Source organism: Vollenhovia emeryi, unplaced genomic scaffold (genome assembly GCF_000949405.1).
Source record: "Vollenhovia emeryi isolate VEMERY1.0 unplaced genomic scaffold, V.emery_V1.0 DF939125.1, whole genome shotgun sequence".
In the NCBI taxonomy this organism is placed as follows: Eukaryota; Metazoa; Arthropoda; class Insecta; order Hymenoptera; family Formicidae; genus Vollenhovia; species Vollenhovia emeryi.
Window position 1 is genome coordinate 1,294,463 of NW_011967241.1, and position 27,379 is coordinate 1,321,841.

Genomic DNA, 27,379 nt, shown 5'->3' on the forward strand with positions numbered 1-27,379 from the left:
GGTGTATCGTGGGATGCGCGTGTGTCTGTGATCACCGATGGTGTATTGCTCTCGCAATTGCTGTGAAGCGTGCCGGGAAGCGCATGTTGCTCCCTTCGGAGTTCGATCGGTCTAAGGACAGCTGGGAGAACGCACTTGAAGGGGGATGCTCGGAAACGGTGTATGAGCGCGCTCGCACAAGGTACGCTAGCCATTTTCTACTACAATTTGCATCGAGGCGAGTGCAGAAATAACTGCAGAATGTTTGGAAATTTTCGCTGCGCTATTTATTGATCTTCGATGTCGTGAAGCAGGTCTCTGATGACGGATGAATACTTGGAGAGCATGTTTTGATTGAGCTGTGAAGAGATTTCTTCCTTTAAAACTAACGGACATATAACATCTACGGGCATTAGGAAAAAAGCATGACTTGACAGATTGCGTGTGTTGTCTCAAATAAAATAATTTGCTCTCCTGACAAGAAATTTCTTGTAATAATCGTAAATCTTTCGACACGATTTCTCTGATTCTTGCAAATCGAATTTGAAACTACGAATAAAATTAAGTAAGCGTGATCGTTACTTTAATTTTGCTTCGTACATAATGAATTCAGTGGATAAGTTTGATAAAATTCAAACATCAAAGTTATTCGTATTCGTTGTGGGTGTAGTAAGTTACGTTATCGTCTAGTATCAGCATTGTCGACAATTACTGTAAACGGAAGCGTGAGCCATTGCGAATGTATGTCGTGGCCAAGGACGGTAGTCCACACTCCACGACGCTGTGTTGACGCAGATCCATCCATAAAACAGAAATAACTACACGAACCAAATTTCTACGAAATTTTTCCTACACTCTGAATAGTAGGACAGATTTTTTTTTTCAATATAGCGCTGTCAGATTTTTCACACTTACGCTTCTCTGATAAAAATAAACTCAAAATCTCTAAATAAAATAGATAAAAGGTAAATTGAAAACTTTAATATTTGTGTAATACAAATAATACAGTTCAAATGTCATTCCTGGCTGCAGTTTGTTTTATATAATGCGAGGTTTATAGTACTTGTGTGTATAATTGTGCAACGTTTATTGTGCTTATATAATTATACATAGATATTAGTGCAATGGTGGATGTAGTTAATAACGAAAGACGTTTAAAGTAAGATATTATATTTCTCTTTTATTTTACAATTGGTATTACGATTGGTATAAGCGGATTATATCGCACAAGTACACAAGATTTCTTATGCACACACGTGTACTCAGCGTCTGTCAGATAACAAAGTACAAAAAGATTTTCGAAATTATTATTAACGCGGCCCTACTAATCGCTGTGAATAATATTAAACCTTATGTTTTACTTTGTCTTGGATTATTTAGTAATAACTAATGAGGTAATTTTACCTTTTTGTTGCTGTCAAGTTCTGTAATTCGCTATTTATTGATTTTCATCCTATTTATAGTTGCACAGCGATACAATTCGAACTACATTACTCAATTGATACGAATTGGAATTAACTTGCAGTCACACACGTCGGAAAAGTTAAACAGTCAACTGTTAATTAATGAATCCTCTTTGCAATTTCCTGGAAAGTCTGTTTTTAGTGTCTTTAATATATTTTTTCGAACTGCTTCAAAGAATTATTGCCTCGGAAGAATCACTGGAGGAACTAATCTAAAAAAAGATGTGTAATTTTCACATTTTATAAACTGAACTACAGTTTTTAGACGTCGAGATAATCTATCGCAATTATCAAAACTATATAGAAATCCCGTGTAACGTTTCACAGCGCAATTTATTCTTCGAATGTGTATTCTCTTGATTAATCCCTCGTTATGGTGTGCGATACGCATCTGTACACGGAACATTAACTCGACACGCAACGTGCACATTTCGTATATTATTGTGTACTACGTACCTCAATCAAAACGTGGTTTTCTGTACAAGGAGATAAAGCAGGATATAAATGTCGAAGAATATTAATAATAACTTTAGATATACGTGACAAATAAATAGTTCGTACTTTTTTAACACTATTACATTCAAGCAAACAGTTACAGGATTGATTAAAATAATTCTTCTTATTAAATCATAGCTTGACCAATAGCCGGACCAATAGACGGAGTCGGTTATTTGTGATGCGTAATGAATGACGGTGACAGTAGATGTCAATGATTTCTTCAGTAGCATGGCAGTTCATTACTTGGTTACTTAACCGATTGGAATTTGTCTCATATGTATAATAATTTATGCTGTATCTACAAAAATTAAGTATAAATAAAACATTACTGCACGAATAGCGCAAACAACATTATATTACTCTCTAAAGTTTTCGAGTGAAAATAGAACCATGGAGTGAAATATTCGCTCTAATAGAGTAAATATTTGCTCCAATAGAGAGAATATTTCACTCCATTGTTCTATTTTCACTCCAAAAACTTTAGAGAGTAAATGATATAATAAATTTTATTTAATAAAATTCGTAATATATTATGCGACATCGGTTATATGGCTGTAAAATTCTTTAGACGTTTCAAATAAATGAAAAAAAAACAGCATGCCGTTCATAAAATTTTAATAAATCTATACATTTGCATCATTGATTAGCCTTCTATTTACGATTCAAGTAAACAGTGAAGTCAGATCACTAATTAAACTACCGCGCAATACACGTGCGAACGACGTGGAAACATTTAATGAGTATTACATTTACATACGATCTCGAACGAGTCCTCAAGACAAAGCACTTCGAAAATTGATCGAGAAGTGTATGGAGAGGTTATCGATAGCGACTTCAATATCCCGAGATAAGAAAGCTGTTATATTTGTACATGAATCATGCACAGCATATATGCGTTGTCAATCATGATATTATTTATCGAAGGGGGAGCGTTGCTCCACCCAATTTGTCTCTTATGTGCTGTCCAATAAGTAAAGCCATTAGACGCACCTTATCTATACCTCTGGAAGTATTTGTTACCTTTTCGTCTATAAAAAAATTATAAGAAATCTTAAAAATTAATTCCGCAATCAATTAATAATATCTTGAGCTACCGTCATCGTCTAATCTTCTTTATTTCATAAATTAGACTTTATAATAGATCAAATGGATCTATTGTAATATCTTCTCGGAAGAAATAACTCAATGCTAACAACTTTCTTTTTATAGATGATTATTATTAAAGGTGTCATTCGCGGGAGCGATACTGTTACATCACAAGATTAGAGAATTTGTCAGTTTTTGGAAAGTATAGAAAATAAATTAATGTTTGTGTTATTCACTAGTTTTACTTCAAATGTATCTCAACTGCACAAAAGACTCAAATTATGTATTGCAATCAATGAGAACAATTAACGCTGCTTTAATCGCCGCTTTAATTCTATCACGTTTCACTTTGCCATTTTCTTTTCAGTCTCACTTTTCTCTCTCACATGTTACGCCATAAGGACTGCCGTCGGATCACAGAATTATAAAACGAAGTTTGATTGACATCGCCCATGGTGAAATAATATCGTCACGCAACGACATGTTTTACCCTCTTTCTACCGTATACTCCATTCGCGTTCGCGTCTTCATGCGATAAAAGCGTAACCGGCGCACCTCTCGGCGATGTCGTCCCTATGTAATTGGCCCGTAATTAAGGTGGGCGCGCCTCTTTTTGCTGAATCCTCTCATGACCAAAAACATACTCGCTCTCGTTCCCAGAATTGCTTAATGGCAAGTCATTTCGGCAACTTTCAATTGCTATTCCGTCCTGAATTCCGTACTTAATTGCGTCTCCCGTTACACGCACTCGTCAAACAACTAATGAAATTGTTTTGTTAACAATCGGATGACCGTGAAATGTAACCATTATCGGTATTAATTCTTATTATAATTGCTAGTCACATAAAGTTCAGAATACTTCAGGTTAAATAACTTCGAGTAACTTCAAGTTCGTACGACGGCCACGATGGCTTGAGGAACATGTCATGTGGAACACAGAGAAAACCGGTTTATGAAAACAGTTTCAGGTCTGAAAGGGTCAATGCAATCTTAAAGCGAAGGGCATAGCAGACCATCAGCATAGCGTTTCTCGATGAAACGAAAGTGCTTGACTGAGATAGCGTTTTCTCGTTGACGTCAAAGAATTTGCCAGCATAGAGAAAAACTATTGTTAGCCGATTATCATATTCTTATTTTCTTTGTTTCAGGGTGAAAGGCCATCCAGGCAGCTTGCGGCATGACGAAATACTGGTTGAACGTAGCCCTTCTCAGGGTTGTTCTACCAGTTATCTTAGCCGGATGTAAGTATTGCACGACTCTTCTCTGTTCTATTCCTTTCCTTTGCTTATATCTTATAATCAGTAAATGATTCGCGCGTATTATGATCGTGGAATGATAAGAGCAGGTAGAGATAAGTAAAATATTTTTATACATGAAATTTGCACTATCTTATATTATCTTTGGTGTTTGTATTGGTTAGATAAACACAGTTTGACGTGTTTATTAACACGTGACATATTTTCCGTAAAAATTATTGCAATTTTCTAACAAAAAATCATTAAAAAGGAAATGACAGAAGAAATAAAACAATTTTATACAGTTCTCATTCCATATATTTTTCTGTCATATTTTTATTTGGCTTATTTTTTCTACTTTCTAAAGAATTTAAAAATATTTCTATTTTAAAATCAAACTCGTTTACTTACTGCCACGATATTAATGTTTATTAAAGATGCACCCGCTATGAAACATGAAATGTGCATACACTTGAAACTAAATACGAGTAACCATGTAAAAGATCAGTTGTTTGTAACACGGAAATATTCCCTGGAAACTTTGACATTAAAATACTTAATGAGATAATAAATGCGTCGATGATATCATATCTGGAATCGTCATCATTTTTAATCGAGCAATAAACTTAGTTTGTTGATCGCCAGTTGTGCAGAATAAAATCGCGAAATGCCGATTTATCACCGTTCGTAACAGAAATAAGCGAGGGTCGCGTATCGCGAGGAATCTTAGGTTGACTGCCTACACTTTGCATAACTATATTCAGTATTATGTAAATTGATACCAAAGGAAATAACCACGTCTGACAATTACGTATTTACTACTTATATGTTGCGTATCATTTTACCTTTTGTCTTTTTTACATTTTAAATAGCCATCAGTTATTAATAAACATATAATTAGACATTAGTCTGTCTTTATTTTAAAACTTATTTTAAAATATTTTTTGTTATTGTAACAAATTAAATATAGCCAGTTATGTCGAAACAATGGATTGATTATTGATTTAATTACTGGTGAACAAAAACATTACCAACAACATTAAAATATTTTGATTAATTTTTTATATACTTACGTTATTAAATAAAAAATATGTATCCATAAAACAAATCCAAAACAAAAATATAATACGTTAATAAATTTAATCGAGTAGATTATTTTATTTATAAATTGATCCATCTGTTATCAAGGAGGAGTAATGCCGTCATTGCGCGTTATCAACTCACCACATGTTAGATCACTCGCAATACATCGCCATTATTACTTCGCTTTATACTCCATAGTGTTTGAAAATATACATTTTTCTAAATACTTCAGATAATTCAATGTAATTCATATATTTGCATTTCTGTAATACATAGTTGCAACAATTAAAGAATTTAAATAAATATGCAATATAAAATCGGTGAAAAGACAAATAAATAGAACATAAATATGTTTTCGTAAAATCTACGCGACATACGGATACGTATTTAAGGGGCTCGAAGAGTATTCTAAAATTAGAAGACAGGCGCTTGAACTCGTACATCCGTATCAGTCGAGGGCAAGATTGGCTTTGTCTAAACAAGCACCCTTTAACATATCAAATCACATAAGCATATATACAAAATGAGTTCTAAGAGTTTTATTATCAAAAGGGTATTTATACTCCAACTGAGCTTATTAAGAGCTTATTAAGAGCTTATTAAGAATTATAAATTAAGTTTTATTATGGGCTTGTTTTCTGTTCCTGCACTGGTGAACTAGTGCAATAAATTGGAGTAAGACAAGTATATTTTTTCTCATTCTAGCTTACTGCACTAGTTCACCAGTGCAGGAACAGAAAACAAGCCCGATGTTATAGAAGGAGAAACAGAATATGTTACATTAATACGTGTACAAAAGTATTCATTTAAAAGACGTAATTGTCGAAAGAATTATCGGAATCGCGTACGTTTGTGATACACTTCACTTGGCAGCGACACAATGTCGTTATTTATGTGTGTCGTGCAAATATAACATGTGCCACGAATAGGATGACTAAGCTGCTAGAGGTGACGACTGAAAATAATACCGTATTTCCCCTGAACATTTTGAAAGTTCAAATAACGAAATTTTACCATGTGACAAATTTCAATTAGCGAATAAACAATTAGTGTGCGAAACGTTTGTAACGTTCTATGACGTAAAATATTATTATCGTCGACAGACTAACTTCCTATAATTCGCGTTAATTATCAATACATATGTGTGTACCCCAGCTATATACCTGGTGGTTTATTTAATAGCATAATATCTGAAAGCTTTCCTGATATATATTTATCGTATATCCTGATATGTATATTTTTTATTGTATACCCATTTACCAAGTTAAATATGTTTACGAAAATTCCAGAAGGAAATGTTATAATATTTAATTTTACATGAAATCTTTTAAATTGAAAAATCTGTAGGATATTACGATTTAAAATAAATGTGGATCAATAATAAAAAGCGAAGGCCCCGACGGAATACTTGGAGGGGTTGAAATGTCATTTCCTAGGAGCATCCTATCATAAATGACCTTTCCACAAACGTAAAAATAATAACTATTGTCGCAGTTTTACGTGCTGTTGTACGTCTTAGGGAAGGTCTCCTAAATGGAGCTTTTAAAACAAAAGTGGAGTAAACTGTTTTATAAGTGAATTAAGTAATTGGGATCGCGTAATACACAGAAGCTGTATAAGTATTTCCAATAATCTCTAAATATTCTAATTTAATAAAAATGTTACAATCAATTTTCTAAATACTGTATTTCAATAAAAATGTTATCAATTTTTTTACATTAAAAACATAGCCGGTACATTTAATGTCTATCGGATTCTATACTTTTCATATTTGATATGTAAATCTTTTTCTGAAAATGTCTCTATCAAAATTTCCTGAATGTTTTGTGCCAAAACTACTAATCATATTGAGATACTGAAAACAATGTACATCATTGAGATGGGTTTTAATTTCTAGGCACGATATGGCGCCCAACGGGATTGTCGATCGTCTATCTGGGACTGATGCTTTACTCTCCGATGGTCCCAATACCGCACAAAACCATGACAGGCCACACGGGAATATACCTGAAGATTTGCATTTGCTTAGCCTTTCTTGTAGTCATATCTCAGATCACCTTTCACATTGTTCTTTTGTCACTACCACCTTACGGATACTTTCTACAAAACTGTAAGCAACACTCTGACCTAAATATTATATTATCTTTAAAGTTTTTAAAAAATTTGCATCGATTGTTTTCATAAATACCATGTATACTTACATACATAATATTTGTGAACATCATATAATAACATTTGATTAAGTATTATACAGAGAGAGAGAGAGAGAGAGAGAGTGTGTGTGTGTGTGTGTATGCGTTGAATAAAATTAAAAAAAATTTTTAAACCATAGATTAAATTATTAATCGGAAATTATTGGAATCTTAAATACAAGCAAATGATATATTTTTAGGCGAATTTATAGAGAAGCTCATCAGACACATAGGCTTTGTCAGATTAGATAGCGCATCTGTGTGGGAAGTATTTTATTGGCTGTCGCCAGAATTCATAGTCTTACCCACGGTACTCGTCATATATTTCATATCTCGTTTCCTTACACAAAGGCGTGTTAACGATGAGGAGGATGCAACTGCTCTTCACCAGGAAAATAATTCTCAGCAACAAAAAACGGACGACAATACCACGAAGGTAATCATAGTTTCGTACTGCTACTTAGCGCAAAATCAACGAAGTACGTTTGCAACAATTAATTTAAATATGCATGCAAAATATATCACCTATGTTTTCCAAAGTATTCCATCCAAATCGATCTGAGTCGACTCCGGTTTAATTACACATCTGAACTGTATTTTACATTAAAAGATAGATATCTGACCAAAAATGATTCACGCCCACGCGCATCTACGATTCAGATAATTAATTTCCTGGGAAGTATCGGTACCTACGTGGTCTTGGCGTCACTATGCTGTGTCGCGGCCTTGAAGCCATCGATAGAGGCGGCTTTCTACTTCCTGGTGTTTCTTGGCGCCGCTACGTGCTGGGCATGCAACAAAGAACTGCGGAAAGGATTTGCCGTGATCTGCAGGATCATCATGGTCATCGTGATCGTTCACATCGTAGTGTTGCTCGCTTACCAGAACGAATGGCCGCAGGAAATCATTCCAGTATCTGGCACCTGGTCGCGTTATTTCGCCCTGACTGCGGTTTATCACACCAACTGCAGCGATCCAAGAAACGTGGAGTACACAGATGATGCAGATTGGTTGATTTACGGATATGCTTTAAGATTGTTCTGGCTGTACTACATCCTCGCATTGCAGTCGCAATTTCTCTGTAGAAAACCGGTGAGTTTACATATTTTTTTATTCAATGTGAATAACGTTAGTCTAAAAACTTAGAGAATGTAAATTAATATAATTGATCATTAAGGAAAATAGAATAGTATGTGTAAGAAAATTTTTAGGTAATATTAGAGATCAGTATTCGCAGTATAAATTTCATTATCTATAGCATTTTTAGTGCCAAATCTCTAATCACGTTATTTTAATTACTATGTTATTAACGTAATTGTATTATTCTATATTGAAAATTGGATAAATAATTTACGTAGAGGAGAGCATTTTATATTGCGTGAAGTAAAAATTTAATATTATAATGAATAAGATTAAAGTACATTAGAAAATAGCGGTGAGATTTAATGTCTCTCTATGTAGTCCATACATTTTATATCAAATTTTAGAAGTACAATAGTATAATGAACGCCACTTTTCTATATCAAAGCTTCTTTTATAACTCGGAGGCCTTTATTATCCTAAGCTATATATGCTAGCTGCCTATTGCATAGAGCGCAATTAACCGATTTGTGGGTAAGGAATAATTTTAATATTGCAAATAACAGCTGATCGCCTAACAGAAACTTGAAACTAACTCAACCGTATCTGAAATTGCTAATACATTAAGCTTATTAAATAAACCAATGAAAAATAGAATCGCCAATCATTAAATTAGTCATACTTTCTTGATAAAATCATAAAGATTATATCTTTGCAATGGTATCTGTTTGACTGATAACAATGTATTACGTTTTATCTCTGTGTTCTAAAATTATCTTTTTACAATTAAGTGTAAAAATAATAAAAGCATTGTTTAGGTTTTGCTATTTAAGAAAATTACGATCTCTTGGATATCTGGAAAATTTTACAAGTTTTTTTATTTTAACTTTCATATCAACTTTGGCGATTCTGTCGACTTAAGTCGTGGACAATTTTGTTGAAAATATCTTGCTTGTACTAACGAGGCGTTACAGGCGAAGGAAGCGAAACGATTAAGCGGCAGACTGGAGACTTTGGACACTCCATTGTCCAGACACGTGTCTATCAGGCGCAGGACACCTTCCCAAAGATGGCAATCAGCGCGACGTAAGGCTCGCGTAAGGACTCGTTCCATATGAGAGCCGATTCGATATATGATTGATATTTCCATATATATTTGTAATTTCGCAACTTCGCCTTTATCCTTAGCTACATTTTATTTCAGATTCTTGTTTTGCTGACATGTACCGTATTGGATGCCAAACATTTATATAAACTGTGTTATTTTAAGTTTATTTTTTAACTGTTAAGCTTATTCATATGTTATGCCTATTCGTAGTTAGCATTTCTGTAAAAGCCTCATTAATTTCTTAAAACTTTTCCAACTGTTGAATTTTTAAATACACCTCATGCACTTTTAAAATGTATCTTAATCGCATTTATCTTATACAGTACAACTATATTATTGTTATATTAACATTTTCAGTGAAAATTTGAAATTATTATTAAAGTCTTCAAAATGCTCACTGAATTTTCCAAATTCCTAATTTCTGATAAATTTTTAATTTATTTAACTGTTTAATATTTCATTGTTTTAATATTTTATATGTAATTATTTATTGTAGTATTATATGCATACACATATACATATATACATTTCCCGTAATTTTCTCTCTTAAATTTATTCCCATTAATTAAGTCTGTAGTAAAAATTATTTATATATATTATAATTAATATTGTTGGTCACAAATATTAGTCGTGCAGCTTTATTAATCAGTATAATCTCTGCCTAACGAGTTCTCCTCGAGAGGCTTTTGTAAAAAAAACCTGTTTCGCCCACTTTTAAATACTTTCCATGTTCTTATTTGCTGTCGCCTTGCAGATGTGCAGTTGTTGTTTAACGCTGAACAATACCGTTTTCCGTTTGGATGCTGCTATGTTTAGTTTGCCATTGTTTTAGAAGCCGATCGTAGATTCGTCGTTAGCAACGATCGACGAACGGACACCTGTACGTATATCAATTGAATATGCATGATTAATGTATTATATATAGATATACTAATAATATACTTTACACGTCTGCACGCGACATAATATAAATTTTGCTAAGCGGCTCGAAATTCTGTTCGAACAAATTATTGTCGTTTGGCGTGCAGTTGTAATTAACATCACATATAATTTTCACACATGCAATCACTTATTAACAGTTTCTAGCTAACATTATTAAAATTATGGTGGAGGTAACGCACGTTTAATACATTTTGCATGAAGTGTGCCGTAGTCATAGGAAAATAGGACAATATTAATTTAGCATGACGAAACATAGTAATAAAAGTGAGAAACATAGTAAGAAAAAGTGTATAAAATGAAATAGCATTATTAAATTACTGTTGAAGGTATTTAAAGAGTAAATTGTTTTACTGTGTAGTTGATGCGATTTGGATCTGGAAGAACGGGTCTTCTTCAGGATTCCGCTACCGGAAGTATCATCGTCAATCAGGATGGCCAACCGGACGATAACATACAAATGCAGAGTCTCAGCGAAGGTAATGGCGTAAATGTTAAAACGTGTAGTAAACTGTCTTATCTAGAGCAACTGGACAAACCAGTTAATTAATGATTTATGAATTAGGAACTCCTGACGAAACCCCGGGCATCGTTGAACAAATAGTTATGGCCGTTTACTCCATTTTCCAGTTAATAGTGAACTCATCGTATCTTGCTACAAATATAATAATGATGGTAAGTGTCGTAGAACAAAAATTACAAACAATCAAGCCGATTATCTCGTAAAATTACTTTTCAGACGTGGAGCATAATGTATCACAGTTGGACAACATTCGTCCTGCTTCTGTGGGCGTTAATTCTATGGATGGTTCCCAACAAACGTGCTTCCATGATGAAGTGCTCTCCCTTCATCGTGTTCTATGCGACGCTCTTGCTTCTCGGACAATACGTATACAGCATGGATCTGAACGATGAAGAGTTGCCGAGGGTAATAAGCGGCATAAAGATATCTGAAATCGGTTTCAGCAAAGCCGACGAGCTCGGCCGCTGGCATCTTATAGTTAAGGTACATATTAACATCTCCTGCAAGCAAGAAACTGTAAATTCGTTCAAAAGTATATTGATACATTCACAAACTGTACTATACATTGAAGTAATATTTAATGAGTGACTTATTCATTTACAGTGCTTATTTATATCAATGTTCTGGATCACTATGAGGCAATACATGACGGAACGAAAGCAACAGCGGCGATCTTCCGCTCTGCGGGACATGGTAGCGCCGTTACACGTGTCTGTCTCGACGGCTACGACCGCCATGAATCACGAGGCACCGGAAATCAAGAGCAAATTTATGCAAGACGTCGGGAAACTGTTGCATGACCTGTTGACGAGATTCTGGATTGCCGTGGTAGCAATCATGCTGTTCATCTGCGGCATCACGGGCGAACGCATGACTATGTTCAGAATCGTTTATATGTCGCTATTCCTCATCTTCGTCATTACATTCCAGGTGTTGTATTTGAGTTCTAGGCGTGCCTTCGCGAAACTTATTAATAGGACTTATTAATAGAAGCTTGCTAATGCAGCCTAAATGCAAACCGCAAAATTTCAGATATCCTGGACAGCATGGAGAAGAATGATGTATATATTTTGGATAACTGTCATTGGATATTCGATCATCATGCTGATCCTCGTCTATACCTACCAGTTTCAGAATTTCCCGAAATATTGGGAGTACATCGGTGTAGATCAAGATTTGTGAGTACTAACTATGTAATTATTATTTAATGGACATTCAGATGTTCCAGCAAACGCACCTACTTCTCTCATTTCAGACAAATGGATATTGGATTGGAGACTTACGAGATCAAAGACCTGTTTGTGAGATTGTTGACACCAACATGCTTCGTTATCATCACAGTACTTCAGATTCATTATTTCCACAAGGATTTTCTTGCAGTCACCAATATTGATAGATTAGGGTTTGTGAAAAATTTAATTATACAATATGCCTCCCATAAATATCGCGTTAATGCTTAGGGGCTTCAAATTCCTGAGATTATTTGAAGACAAAAATCTGAATACCAAAATGTTGGGCTGTAATAGTTTTGAAATTAGATGTACCTATCTAGAGAATTTGCTCGCCTGTATTTGTAGCCTCGATATTTAGTATTAAATTTTTTTCTTAAAATGATGTCAGGAATTTACCTTCCAGGAATATTATCACATTAACTACATGAAAAAATCTCTCTTTATTAATTTTAGACCCGATAACTTATATAATCGCGCCAGCCTAGGATATTCTCCTAGCTTAAATATTCCAGTATCTTCGCCAGCCGATGTTACTCTCACCGAGGACGAGAAACACACGATGTATACATTGAAACAATTGAAACGTATGCTCTTAATTTAATTTATTTACTGTTGCAACGAGCGCACTGTTATTATTTCACAAAATAACGAAATATTTTTAATAACAAGTGCTCTCTCTCGGAATTAATTGCAGATATGTCAAAATTAGAAAGAATTGCGCTGTTACGGAAAGTGACAAAGCATGTTGTTAATTTTTACAATTATATTTGGCTCTTTCTTGAAATACACATGCAGAAAATTGTATTTATATCATTCGTTCTTCTGTGCATCAACGACGTAAGTAAAATTATTAGAATCCACTTCACGAATACTTTTAAGATTAAGTCAATTAAATACAATTAAATATGTATTTGTTTTAGGTGTGCGCAATAAATTTCCTTTTCATCGTCGCCGTAGTCATAATGATTAACTTTGAAAGAAATATACAGATAAAATCGATTAACGCGATGGCCGCGGTAGTGTCGCTTCTAATGGTCGCCAAGATGTTGTATCAAATTAAATACATTAATCATGACAACTACAACGTCAATTGCACTGTAAATTAAAACCTGTATACCTTATTCCGATAAAAAGCGCTTTCTCGTAGTTCGATTACATATGTTATTTAAAATAATTTTAGATCATTGAGGATCATCAGCAGTACGCAAGTAACAACACTGTCTACAATATAGCCGAATGGTTTGGAATGCGAAAGGCAGGCCCGGGTATGCTTCCAGACCTGCTGAAAGGCTACATTGGCATCGTTACTGTGACGACTGCCAGAAAAATCATCAGAATCCGTCAATGGTTCTATCGTCACCATAAAGGAGAATCATTGAACACTCCTCAAATAATGTTCCCAACCATCACCAGAATGGATGCTGATAAGGGAATACCGGAGTGTTTACAGTTCCTCTTCAACTACGGTTTCTATAAATTCGGCCTGGAAATGTGCTTCATTGGAATCGTCACTCTAATCGGCACGCGATTAGACTTTTACTCCGTTTTGTACAGCATATGGCTGCTATTATTTTTCTCGTTAAAAAGAAAAACTGTGGCACGAATTTGGCCGTGTTTCCGAGTTTTCGCCATAGTTCTTCTACCGATCCAGTATGCTATTGTTGTGGCCCCACCTTCGTGGCTCTGTATAGGTAATGTGACACATTAGAGGAATGAGTCCCTTGATTAAGAGAAGCAAATGATAAATGACTGTTCCCGATTTACTTTAGATTATCCCTGGAACAAATCTGAAGTAATGAGAAGGTTGCAGGAATGGATGTATCTTCCCGATCCGGATTTTCCACCTAATTCTAGAAAGCTGATTTGTAAGTACAACAAAACCTAAAATTAAGAGAAAAATTCTGCGACATTTTTGCATAATATATTTTCCATTTCGTACCCAGGTGACTTTATCTTACTAATGATGATCGTGCGACAAAGTCTAGTCTTTTACATTGAACAACAACATTTGCAATCTGGCAATGAGTTTGTGGCTGGCCACAACTATTCCGTTTTCCAAGATATGGAAAAACCGAATTTTGTGAATCCTGTCAAGGATTACGTGTCGCACATTCACTCATGGTTGGATGTAGTTAAACGTGCCAGCATGATGAGTCTCATGTGGGTGACTTTGTCGATCATGTTCCTGGCTGGAACGAAAAGAACGAACCTCTTTTCGCTCGGTTATCTGATAGGAGCATTTATATTCCTCTGGCAAGGAAGCGACTTTTACTTGAGACCAATGAGGACTATTTTAAAATCGTGGAACATGTTGATTGGGTACAGCGTTGTTGTAATTTTTTCAAAAGCTCTTCTTCAAGGTGTGGGTTGTGTCCTCATTAAAGACGTAAGTTTTTCTCAATAGTGTAAAATTTTTACGAAATTAATATTTCTTTAAATTAAACCAAGAATTTTAACTTCAACCTAGGATTTTACTCGAAATAATTGCATGAAAATGTGACTTAGAAGATGAAAACTAAATGAACACGGAACACATTGTAATGTATAAAAAAATTAAGACTGTAAAAATTATTAATTTGTTGTAAATTTAGCTCGAACATTCAGTCTGCTGGCTGGTGCAATTACTGGGTATCGCGTGCCTGAAAAAGTTCAAGAGTTCCAGCGAGATAATGTTGGACCCTGCCAAGTGTAATGTCACCAGCGAAGACATCGGCATGGTCTGGGACGGATTATGTTTCGCCTTCCTCTTGATACAGAAACGACTTTTCAAGAGCTACTACTTCTTCCATATAGTGGACGAAACGAAAGCCATGAGCATTCTAGCGTCCCGTGGCGCGGAGCTGCTCGAAGAACTGCATCAGAAACGTATAGAAATCCAAGAGAATGTGGAGAAAACCGTTTTAGAAAAGTTGAAGTATAAGATGGACAAGATCAAAGCTAATCAAGAGAAAATACAGGGACCATCTTACAGAGAACCCCAGACTCACAAAATCGGTAAGACCTTTTTTTCAATATATACGCCATAAATCTTATATAACATTTAAAAGAAAATGTTTTATCGAAGCGATCCTGAAGACAACTTGAATTTTGTCATTTAACAAACGATCGTAAGGTTTTATCTAACAATCAGCTGAGTCTTCAGTTAGCCACCAACTGAATGTTACTTTCTTTGAAAAATCTCCGAGTTGCATTTTAGTAGATTACTAAACACTTTTACGAACTACATCTCGATGATTTTCGACGTCTCTGTCATTGCGTTGTCCCACTGTCCCTTATTACGTACAATATAACACCCAATGTATCTTTAATGCGTCAAAAAGAGAGACAAGCGCCGCTGGCAAGAGCCTCCAGCGTGAGTTCTTGCGTGTCCTCGGGTCACACACCCCCGCAAGGATATCAAACGCCTCTGGATGAGGACGACGACGAGCCACCCCCGCTGACGCCACGGGCGGCGTCCTTATTGCAGGCACCCACGCCGAATTCTGCCGTCATGACGGTCAGCCTCGAGGGCTACCTCGAGCCGACACGTATTTCGTTCGGTTCGCCGCCCAGTAGCGAGCTGAATCCTCGAGGACCGTCGCCGGACGAGACATTCCCGGTGTTCTCGCCTCCACCTTACGATCGCGGCCCAACCGATCGATCGCTAACGTTTTCCATGCGGCATCGGCGTCAATCCAGCTTGCCAGTCGGGCCGACGTGGATGAGCAGTGACCCGCGCCAGTCGATCATCTCGACGGCTTCCCGTTCCCCGCACTCGCATCACACGTGTAAATCACTCATCGACAACAATGTCCACGTCGCCAGTGTGCTACAGTTACCTGTATATACGCTTCTCTACGCCTGCACATCTAGATTTCTCGCGAAACACTTTACGGTGTCCGATGTCCGTCTCGTCCTGTTAGAAACGATTTCTAATAATATATTGAGCTAAGAATTAGCTCAAGACACATCCCTGTACATAAACGCTTATAGGTTCACTCATTTATACATATTTCTATGAAGATCGATACAAATGATACTTCATACGTTTCTGTTTTTACATCTATTTTTACACTGTCTCTCTCCTCTTCCTGTAATATTTTCTTCGCCCTTTACTTCCTTCATTATGATTAATCGCCATATTTGCTTCATCAGTTTATAATTCTTACATTTTTTATTTTACCATATGCACAAGAAGTCAGAAATTTCTTCTGTAAACAACGAAAAACCGTCTCGTATTTATTGATAAATTATAATTTCTTATTAAACAGCAACGGAATCGAAGGATCCAATATGAAGTAATTGATGTAACATACATTAACATGTGTACTGTAATATATCATTGCGTTCTGTATAAATGGCTTTTGCATTTTCTATATCTTTGTTTTACTTTTGTGTCTTTCTATTAGATGAACTATATCCAGGAACACGGCCATTGTACAAAATTCGTCCACCGAAGACCAACAGAGAGGGTAAATGTACATTTTTTACAGTTGAGGGAACATTATCCTAACAGCCAATGTTCTCGCCCCAGATCCGTTTCACAATTTCATTTGTATATAAAATGTACAGTGTAATGTACAGTTCAAAGTAGTTGATGTGTTAATGAATTATATAGTTGACCTACTGATTATTTTCATGTATATTTGTGCATTTTTGTTTAATAGATATCATGATTATATCTTGACATAATCATGAAAAATTATTATACTATATAATATTCACGAATTTTGCTCAAACGTCCTTGCACCCTTTTCTAATTATATTGTCGTCACTTGCATGGCTTTTGCTTACATAAGAAAAGTAACAATTTGTCACTAACCGATCATTCTTTTTACAATTAGCGATCAGATCCGGCGATTACTACATGTTTGATGATCTGGATGACGACGACGTCACTGATCTCATTTGCGACAGCGATATTGAAAAGAAGGAAAAGGAACTCCGCCGCGAGCAAGAACGGCAAGGAAGAAGAATGACTGTTTCGGAAGTAAGTTGAAAGAGACGTATGTATCATACGTCAAAACCGTCTTGTTTTCTCAAGGATTTCGGTAACTTGAGTGATGCTGTGAAAGTTTAATCTGAACAAGGATTTCTCTCATTAAGATTCATTAATCCCTTAATTAAGCTGTTATGGTCGGTCGAAGTATTGTTTGGAAATATTTCGAATAAAATCATCAAAGTTAACTTTCAATAATTTATATTTACGTAAAAAACGTTGTATTTGTAAAACAATTATATCCACAGGTATACACTGCGATTTAATGTTGATTAAGTAATAAGTCTACTAAAAGATATCTTGAAATTTTCCCGAAGAGTACTTCGAGTGGACCACTGTAAAATCGAATGGCGCATCTCTTCGTGTGATGATTGCAACCAAAATTTCTTCTCGTCATGTGTCACCATGATATCTTTCTTTCGCACTAAGCCTACGCATTGTCAGGCCTCTTTTATCTCTATCTCTCTCCTCTTCGGGGAGGGACCACGCAATACGCCCGGGCCGACAACGATGGCGAGAAAACATTCGGCAGAATTGACGCGTAAGTCTCCTTACAGCTGATGAACACGCTGATTAAGACAGACATTGAGATCGCGACGCATGTCGCCATGTACGGAGGAACCGAAAAGGATGCCCTGAGACTCCGACGTAGAAGTGTACCCCTGACACGGAAGAAATCGTCCATGTCCTATCTGAGCGCTCGCTCCGAGACCGACACTGCCATGGCCACCGATGTGAGACACCCCGATTCCCTTTTAAAGGCTGCATGACCGCTGCAGATATCTCGTCTGCCTATAATTGTCACCTTCTAGCCTTGTATATAATACTGTCTTTAAAGCCGAATTGCTGAACGGAAGGCAGATCTCACCGTTGGTGCAATATGCGACTCTCTCTCTCTCTCTCTCTCTCTCTCTCTCTCTCTTGTGGGAAATCTAATTCTGTGTCCTAAAGAAAAACACATGCAACATAACATGAAGTCACTAGTTAGTTTCAAAATTTTTATTTTACTTCCACCTCGACAAACACTGAAGTATTTCTTTTTTTTTTAAATCCCTGTTTGAGAAAAATCAACTGCAGATTGCCTCCTAAATAAAATTCGGTTAACGGCTATTGCTTTCTATGGACCGTTTTGTATCACTTCCGTACTTGTAAATTCTTCTTATATCACGTGTGCATTTCTTTCGTTTTTTTGTTCGTGCGCGATAAAGCAATCTGTTTACTTTATGTGCATTTTACAATCAATTTTATTCTACTATCAGTTTTATCTTCCGCAAATTATTATTAACTGGCTGTGATTTAATTATTTTGGTTTTAACAATAACTGTAATTATTTCTATTACTTTTCTTAACATCTCTTTCCAGATCTTTTCACTGTAGTTGATAAAATATTCTTAATTCAGTTTAATATGTATTTTAACAAAAACTTTCTGCTATATTTTTTATTATATATTGTTTCTAAATTACATATAAGTTAACACAGTAACACGTAACACATAAAACAGTTACAGCAGCGAGTTCCATAACAGCGGCAAGTGATTGTTCTTTTACTTTCGTACAACGCTTTTAGTGCTCGATGACATCTTCGTCTCTCATAAACTCTCGGCTTCGTAGAAGCAGTATTGGAAACAAAATCCTTCCTGCCGTATTTGGCTCGTTCTCGCCAACGTCGCGTAACTTCGATCTTAGTTTAATTCCATTCTTTGTCTCCTCCTAAGAAGACAGTTAAAAAGGGACAAAGTGTGATTTAAATTTATGATCAAAGTTAAACGACGTGAAGACCGGAATAAATGGTCTTCGTATTGTTTAACATTATACTTTTTTTAATTAGTTTATGTATTGTGATCACAGAACAATGGTATTTTACTGATATATATTTCATATGAAAACTTATTTCATATTCACAGATTGAAAGGAATAAAGTAATAAGAGCCAAGACAGTTAAATGTCTAATTAATTTTAATTTCAAAATTATTTAGATGTTTGACATCTCTTATCCTTTTGTTCCTTCGAATCTGTGATTTCACATCAGAGTCTCATGAATTTATTAATTGTTATTTCACCGTTTTTACTTATAATATGTGTAATTACATGCTTATTGTACGCTTATTGTACAGTAATAATAGATAGATAACGAATATTGAGTAATCGAAGTTGAAAACATAAATCTTTAGTCATAGTAAGAACCTGTCGATATTACGAATAATTATTTAAATTTGACATAGTAAAATTTTGCAATTTGAGTGTGTACATTTTTTGTTAACAGTTCAAATCTTAACAGTGGTTAAAAATTGCTTTTCGTTCGAGAATTTTATAGAAACACGAGTTAATTATTCAATGCGCTGTACAATACACTTTGCACCTATGCATTTTCCTCAGCAGGTTTAATTGATTTCAAGCACATAATCACGGTATAAATATCAAACAGTACCTTTCGACGTATAAAGCTTATTGTACAATTAATCAGGGCCCCGATCGTACGAGTCTCACGTCGGTAGAAATGGAAACGGAGGAGAAAGATGCTACAGACTTGGCAAAAACACCAGAGCTATCGGACGCGGAAGAAGAGAAAGATAAGACGAGCGACAAGCAGGAAGAAGAAAAGAAGAAAGTCTCGCTCTTCACGTACTTCAAGTTCGTCTTGGTGATGATTAATAGCACTCTAATTTCGATGACAAAATACCTCAATCGATTCTCCCACGACTACAGATATATCCGCAAGGTTTTAGCGAAAGAAAAAAAGATCCTGAAGGTACAATGCTTTCGTTATTTTGAAGATCTAAAATAAATTTGCGCGAATAAAGTACAACGCGATAATATTTTTCGCTGATGTGACAATTATTACATTTAGGCAAAACCGGATTTTAAAATGGGAATGCGATTAGGAATTAACCAAATGTGGCAGCCGATACCTCTCATGCAGGAGCGGTAAGTTTGCTTTCACATAAACTCTTATACAATCATAGGACTAAAATGTATTAACGTTTGTTTAACGGAATTGAGGGACTGTATATTCTATTATTAATTTCACGAAAAAAATTGATTAGCTCTTTGCTGTTTCTTTTTAGGGAGGTTTATATTGTTTATTGTTCGGTTATAAAGTTCTGCTTTTATAGCGAATATTAATTTTTTGTGCTTTCCAAGGCGTTAATTTGTACATACGTAGTTGCATAAAACTATTTATGTTTTGTGCTGCTGCTATTTATGTGTATACATTTGTTCAAACAGATATGTACAATTAGTTTACTTTTACAAAACGTCAATTTCTTGTAAATATATTATGTAATATTTTAATTTTATTCTTTTATATTTTTTCAATACTTTACCGCATAAAAGTAACATATTCATAAATCATGTAACTCAGCCCTCTCTTTTTTTTATAGCATATACATATAATATACATTTTATTTCTTTTTCTGGCTGTGTAACAGTCGTTGTAAAACCGTTTATTTATATTTTGCAGTAAAGAATTAATTTCTTGCTATTTAATGTTGTAAAGCGCATTTCAAAATTAGCGTCAGAAGCACTTATCTATAACTTGTGCTTCTTTAATATCCTGTTAGAGAATAAATCTTAAAGAAATCACACCTTTTAAAAAAGGTGTGTAAGTATAACATATGGTTTTAGTAATTTTCAAATTAAAGTGAAACGTAGATGCTAGTAGTAAATGTGCTCGCTGTAACAGATCAGCTACAAACGGCAATAACGAAGAACAGTATGATCCTGGAGAAGGTCCTAGCCAACCACTCCAGCAAGATGAGAGGTAAGGGCTTTTCTTTTATGTGACATGCTTTAATAAATGTATTATGTATTTAGTTTATGTGTGTGTGTGTGTGTATATGCGTGAGCTAAAATTATTCTTGTGCATTTGTATGCCAAGCTAATACTAAATCGAATGTTATCTTCGCCTTTATAATTATTATTTACATTCTAATTAATTTTGTGGAAAGGACAAGTTAACTTTTATCACTTTTAGTTGTTTGCGCCTGGCATAGCAACAATAAATAATTGTTAATAAAATCATCGTATTTGCTTTTTAAGTTTTATCTAGAATATTTTTTATCATTTATATAATAGAAACGTTTAGTAATTTATTTTTTATTTAATTAAACGAAACGAAACATTCAAATTGTACGGCATAACTTGTGAAAATAGAATTTAATTTTATATTTTAACTTTTAGTAATTTTTAAATTGCAAACTTGTTGTTTTTAATGAGAATAATTTTAAATTTCTTCAAAAAACCGAAATTAAAATTTGAAGAATTCTTAAAAGATAAAGGAACAATACAGTTTCAAATTCACAATTACTGCTAAATTTGTGATGTAATATCTGGATGTGAATATCTCTTTTAATATTTGTTTTTATATATTTTATTTTAATATATTTTCTGCTCTCTCAAAATTGGTATCAATATCTTTTTCTTCTCTGTGATGGACAGAATTAATAATGTATTATGATCTTGATTGAATTTCTTCACTCTCGTAACATACTTGTACGAAGTAAACGTAGAAAGAGCGTGGTGTTGTTTGTGTCAGGAAGGGAAGCTCGCTGGCAGTGCCGCACATCCGAATTCTGGCGCCGAGTTTGGAGCGAGGATTGGACATGTCCTCCTCCAGGTATCGAAAATGTGTCGTAAAAAACCCAGGCATTTCAATGTATCCGGCCTTTTTACTATTTCGTAAATGCACCATTCGCACGCCTCTCCTCGCATGCGGCACGTCAGTTAGGATCCTTTTCCATTTACTTGTCTGCCACTTCCATTTTGCGTATTACGTTTCGTGGCAAAAAAAGGATCACTTCCTGACACGACGAAAGCAATGACCAAGGAAAATGGCTTGCAATGAGTAACCTGCGTGTCTCTTTGATTATTGTGTATGGTACGGTGCATTAATTCGGTCCGGGTAATAATTAGGGATGGACAAAACTTACTTGATTATTTAAACATATATGCTTTTTGACAATACGACCCGAAGCGAATTAATGCACCGCACTGTACAGTAAACAACGTCCGCTGTGACAAACATATTAATGTTGTCGAATGTCTTGAGAATTTTCAGATGCTCAGATTTCATGGTTCCTGAACTGAGCTTTAAATGTGCTTTTGATATCAATTTCTTTAAGAAGAAAGATGCATCTCTATTTTTTATACGTAATTATTCAATTTTGATATCGGAAATTATTCTGTACGTCACACGTACGATACGAAAGTTATTCTTCTAAAATAAGTTTGATAAACTTTTAGGTGACAATTTTATGCATTTATGTCTATTTCTATTTTATTTCAAATACTTTAGCAATTTCAACTAATTTTTCTTTGTTACGTATACAGATATAACAGATCATCTTTCTTCTATACATATGAATTTGTATTAGATAATTTATTTAGACTGCTAAACATGATTAACACAAAAACTTTATGTATGTAGCACACTTTCCTCGCAAGCCTTGGCAATCCCACAAGACGAAGAAACTGGAGAACTCTCAGAAGTGGACCAGCCACCCATCATACAGCTGGCAGCGTCTATCTGGTTCGGAATTTTGGCACATTCCAGTTTGCTTTGTTACTTTATGGTATTTCTTCATCAAATTAAGAATGCATCTGTGCTCTCAACACCATTGCCGCTCATGGTGTTCTTATGGGGTTCTTTAACGATCCCGCGACCCTCCAAAACCTTCTGGGTAACAATGATCGCATACATCGAGGTGAGAAGCATATTTTGTAATTTGTATTTAAATGTGTATGTCCAGAACTCTGTAAAATTGTCATTTTTAGGCCATAGTCATAATAAAATGTATTTTCCAACTGGAAATGATTCCCTGGAATCAGAAACCTCCAAAGAGCCATCCATTATATGAGCCGAGGATTATTGGTATCCTAAAAAGACCTAATTACGCTCTCTGGGATTTATTATTGCTCCTTATATTATTCTTCCATAGGTACAACTAAAAAGATACAATAACGAAAACGCATACAAAGAATATTTCGTAAAGAATAATGTCATATGATTCGTGTCTACAGATTTATGCTAAAATCTTTGGGGCAATGGACAGGTGCATTTTCAAAACCACGGAAAATTATTGCTTCCGAGTTACCTGCGATGCCGTCAAAGTCACCATCTTCAGAAACCAAAGAACAAGAAGAGCCCGACATACCGGAAGAAAGCGAGTACGTGAAAATTTCTCTTTTAAAAAATGTTTACGACATATGAAATTTTTATGTTTATAAATACATTATACTTCATTTTTGCTGTACTGCAGTTCTCATGTAGAGGAAAAAGAATCTCAAAGGCGATCTTCGAGCGTCCATGTATCGGGTGACACAGATAGTACTCTGCCCATGACAGATGAGAACAAGAAGCTCATGGCAGTACAAGGACAAGAGCATCCCGGCAGTAAATCATTTTCTAACACGATGAGTACTGCGTGAGTAGCTATTTGATTTAAACATGTTTTATCTATTTAAAAAACTATGTAGGTATTAATTTCAAAACTATATTTTTATTTTTATTTACTCTTAATATTTTATGTATAATATTATACATTAACAGGGAAGTAAAATATTTTTAACCAGGTTTTAATGTACTTTTCGATTGCTCTTCATTGTATTAAATCGAATTTTTCAGAGTCACTAAACTCGCCGAATCAATGAAAAACTTCTTTAGAAGAATTATTGATCCAGCCGGCAAAGAGAAAACAAATGTTTATGCCTACATGTTCATTTGTGACTTCTTTAATTTCCTTCTACTTATTTTCGGATTTTCTGCATTTGGAGTAAGTATATGGAAACAGGGGAGGCTTTGTAAAATTATTAGTATTTATATAAATAATAATATTTATTACTATTTACATGGATAGTAATGTTAATATAACACATTTTCTGATTTCAGACTCAACAAGGTGATGGCGGAGTAACAGCTTACTTTCAGGAAAATCGAGTTCCCATGCCTTTTCTATTGATGTTACTGTTACAATTCGCTCTAATCGTTATCGATAGGGCCCTTTTCCTTCGAAAATCTATTGTGGGAAAGTTAATTTTCCAATACTGCTTAGTATTCGGTATTCATTTATGGATGTTCTTCATTTTACCGAGCGTAACAGAAAGGTAAGACGCATTACATCACTGTTCTTTCCTAACGTTTATATCATATACAGCATATTCGCAATTGCAGACAATTCAACGATAAACTTCCTCCACAAATTTGGTACATGGTGAAATGCTTCTATCTTTTATTAGCGGCTTATCAATTGCGACAAGGATATCCGACTCGTATATTGGGAAATTTTCTGTGCAAAAAGTACAGCATTGTGAATTATGTTCTATTCAAAGGGTCAGTACAATGTTTATTATATATTTCTTTTATTTATACTATAATATATTAATCCAATAAGCTGCGCTTTCCAGGTTTATGTTGGTTCCGTTCCTCTTTGAACTTCGGGCAGCGATGGATTGGATTTGGACAAATACGTCCATGACTATAATGGACTGGTTTAAAATGGAAGATATCTTTGCCAGTATTTATCAAATCAAAGTAAGTTTTGTATTATAGAAAATATAATATAATTGTTACTTAAAACTTCCACATAATACTTAAACAAGAAGAATTAACTTTTCTCAGCACAGAAAAAATTTTTAATATAATTTACACGATATGCTTTAAATATACAACGCATAAAATTGTAACACGTTATTTTATAAAATTTTAGTGTATGCGAGGAGTCGAATCAGAGTACCCTCAACCGCGAGGAGTAAAGAAAAAACAAATGAGCAAGTACTTGATAGGCGGAAGTGTACTTTTGCTCATAATTGGCTTAATCTGGTTCCCTCTACTTCTATTTGCCCTCGGTAGCACCGTCGGCAAGTCGAATTTGCCCTATGATGTGTCCATAAAAGTACGAATTGGTCCATACGAACCTATCTATTCCATGTCGGCGCAAGGCAATTCTATCATCGAATATACGGAAGAACAATATAAATATCTTAGCACAACTTTATACGCGACGGAGAAATCGGCTGTTACTTTCTTCGAAAATTACATCCATTCTGATGTGGCTGCAGTAAGATTCGGTACTTTCTCAAGAAAACTTTGGGATATTTCTCTACCTGATAAAGAAAGGTTTGTCTCATGTAACAAAGTAATTATTACATCTAATAATTAACATCTAAAAACATATACAAGCAATAAAGCCTAATTACTTAATAAAAAGTTAATGGAAAAGCGTAGATACGCTCTTGAAAAAGAATTAATATTGATGATATCGATAGTTTTATGTTGGAAAGAGTTTGAAGAAAATTATCATTATCATCTTTTTCAGATTGATAAGCGAATTGGCTTCTAATACTACGGCGGTAACTGTACACGTCGAGTGGGCAGTTTCTCGGAAAACAGATGCCAAGGATACTTCTGGAACCACTACGACGGTTCAAGAGGTAAAATTGCCACCGATCATCAACGGTGAGTTCAATCCTGTAAGGCAAACTTTAGTGGACATGCTAAGTGAGAATCCCGGCGCAACAAATGCGACAATAATATTGCAAAACGCCTTGCCGAAGTTCCTCAAAGTTACCGCTAGAACTACCTATGTTGTCAGGCAATTAATGGAACCGTTACATTTATGTAAGTATAATCGAACAGTATATTAAAGCGTCGTTAAAGAAATAAACTAATTATTTGTAATATGTTTTCAGCAAGCGATGAATCTAATGACGAGAGCTATCTCTACAGAAACTTGAGTGTCCAATTATCAACGAACAAGGATTGTTGTGCTCATCAACAATTGTGGGCAATCCATGAGATATGCACTGGCTCTCCGTTCGCCGACTTTTTGAACAAGATACCACTGAACGACTGCAAGTATGTCACGATGTTCCTGTTCAACGACAAGGCTTTCCCCGAAGGATTAAGCTTTATCAGCGGATTTGGGTAAATTTATTAATAAAATTGTTTATTAACAAACAGAGAAAGTAGTTTATGCTCTCATAGACATTCTTGTAATAACACTTTCGAAAAATTGTGACTGTATCATGAGGTGGTCATTACGGTCCATATTGTCTCAAAATCGCATAATTACGAACAGGATCCTAGGATTATATACCACGGCAGTAATAGTCATAAGTCAAATGATGCGGAAAGTCGTCAGCGATATGGCGCCTAAGATTATGTTCGACGATTTACCCTACGTCGACAGAATTCTTCGCCTCTGCCTAGATATTTACTTGGTCCGTGAGAGTGGCGATTTATGCCTCGAAGAAGACTTGTTTGCCAAATTAATCTTCCTCTACCGATCGCCGGAAACATTAATCAGGTTGGACTTTTCATATACTTTTAGATTATAATTGAACTCGTGCAATTTTGATTATGTATTAAGATATAATGGGGCTAATAATAGAAATGTGTAACAGAGACTTTGATACAAGAAACAGTATTGTGGACAGTACAGCGTAACACTTAACGAATGTCAGTCAAAGACAATCGACTGATTTTAAATAAGATATATTTTATTTTCAGTTATACCTGCACCACATTTTCTTGACTGTATTATTCTTACACTCATCATACAAATAAGACACATTTACAATATAAGAACACAGATATACAATGTAGGAACAAGACACATGAACCAATGGACATGAAGTAATAGACGTGGAAAGAAAATTTATTCTTGAACAAATATGATTGCGAAAATTATTGTGTTAGGTGGACGAGACCGCCCGAAGAAGGAGAGCGGACAGATAACGAAGATCAAGATGAAGAGGGAGAAGAGATACCAGATGAAGGATTAAGACAAGTAGAACCATCGTCTCGTCGTGACTGAAACATGGGAAATAACAAAAGTTCTTAAATAATTAATGTTTTGTACACGCATTGTGCGCACCAGATATTATTTAACATGAAAAACTTGAAATTGCATTTCTTCAAGATATCTTTTTTTCTGAATAAATAAAACAATATTTATAGTGGAAACAATTTCCACTTTTAAAATTGT

General features: G+C 35.0%; 1 protein-coding gene across 8 annotated transcripts; it reads left to right on the forward strand.

Moving 5' to 3' along the window:
• The first annotated feature begins 104 nt into the window (after nucleotides 1–104).
• LOC105569213 (piezo-type mechanosensitive ion channel component 1) lies at nucleotides 105–27,338 on the forward strand. 8 transcript variants are annotated; one of them, XM_012025467.1, is made up of 39 exons: nucleotides 105–181; nucleotides 4,175–4,267; nucleotides 7,242–7,454; nucleotides 7,737–7,972; nucleotides 8,197–8,628; nucleotides 9,582–9,713; nucleotides 11,025–11,142; nucleotides 11,229–11,338; nucleotides 11,403–11,669; nucleotides 11,790–12,116; nucleotides 12,219–12,364; nucleotides 12,442–12,588; nucleotides 12,872–13,002; nucleotides 13,113–13,255; nucleotides 13,339–13,515; nucleotides 13,599–14,109; nucleotides 14,188–14,283; nucleotides 14,362–14,804; nucleotides 15,010–15,412; nucleotides 16,807–16,869; nucleotides 17,242–17,387; nucleotides 17,954–18,130; nucleotides 19,861–20,145; nucleotides 20,245–20,321; nucleotides 21,079–21,156; nucleotides 21,931–22,011; nucleotides 22,822–23,098; nucleotides 23,169–23,332; nucleotides 23,415–23,561; nucleotides 23,654–23,818; nucleotides 24,019–24,166; nucleotides 24,283–24,497; nucleotides 24,565–24,723; nucleotides 24,798–24,924; nucleotides 25,100–25,509; nucleotides 25,709–26,010; nucleotides 26,082–26,316; nucleotides 26,471–26,698; nucleotides 27,091–27,338. In XM_012025467.1, the coding sequence occupies exons 2-39, from the start codon at nucleotides 4,204–4,206 to the stop codon at nucleotides 27,206–27,208; spliced, it is 7,698 nt and encodes a 2,565-aa protein (XP_011880857.1). In that variant the 5' UTR covers nucleotides 105–181; nucleotides 4,175–4,203; the 3' UTR covers nucleotides 27,209–27,338. The 8 variants fall into 8 exon arrangements, with proteins under 8 accessions (XP_011880857.1, XP_011880858.1, XP_011880860.1 ...); XM_012025468.1 differs by having other exon boundaries at nucleotides 9,591–9,713; XM_012025470.1 differs by lacking the exon at nucleotides 9,582–9,713 and adding an exon at nucleotides 10,557–10,604.
• The last annotated feature ends 41 nt before the right edge of the window (nucleotides 27,339–27,379 follow it).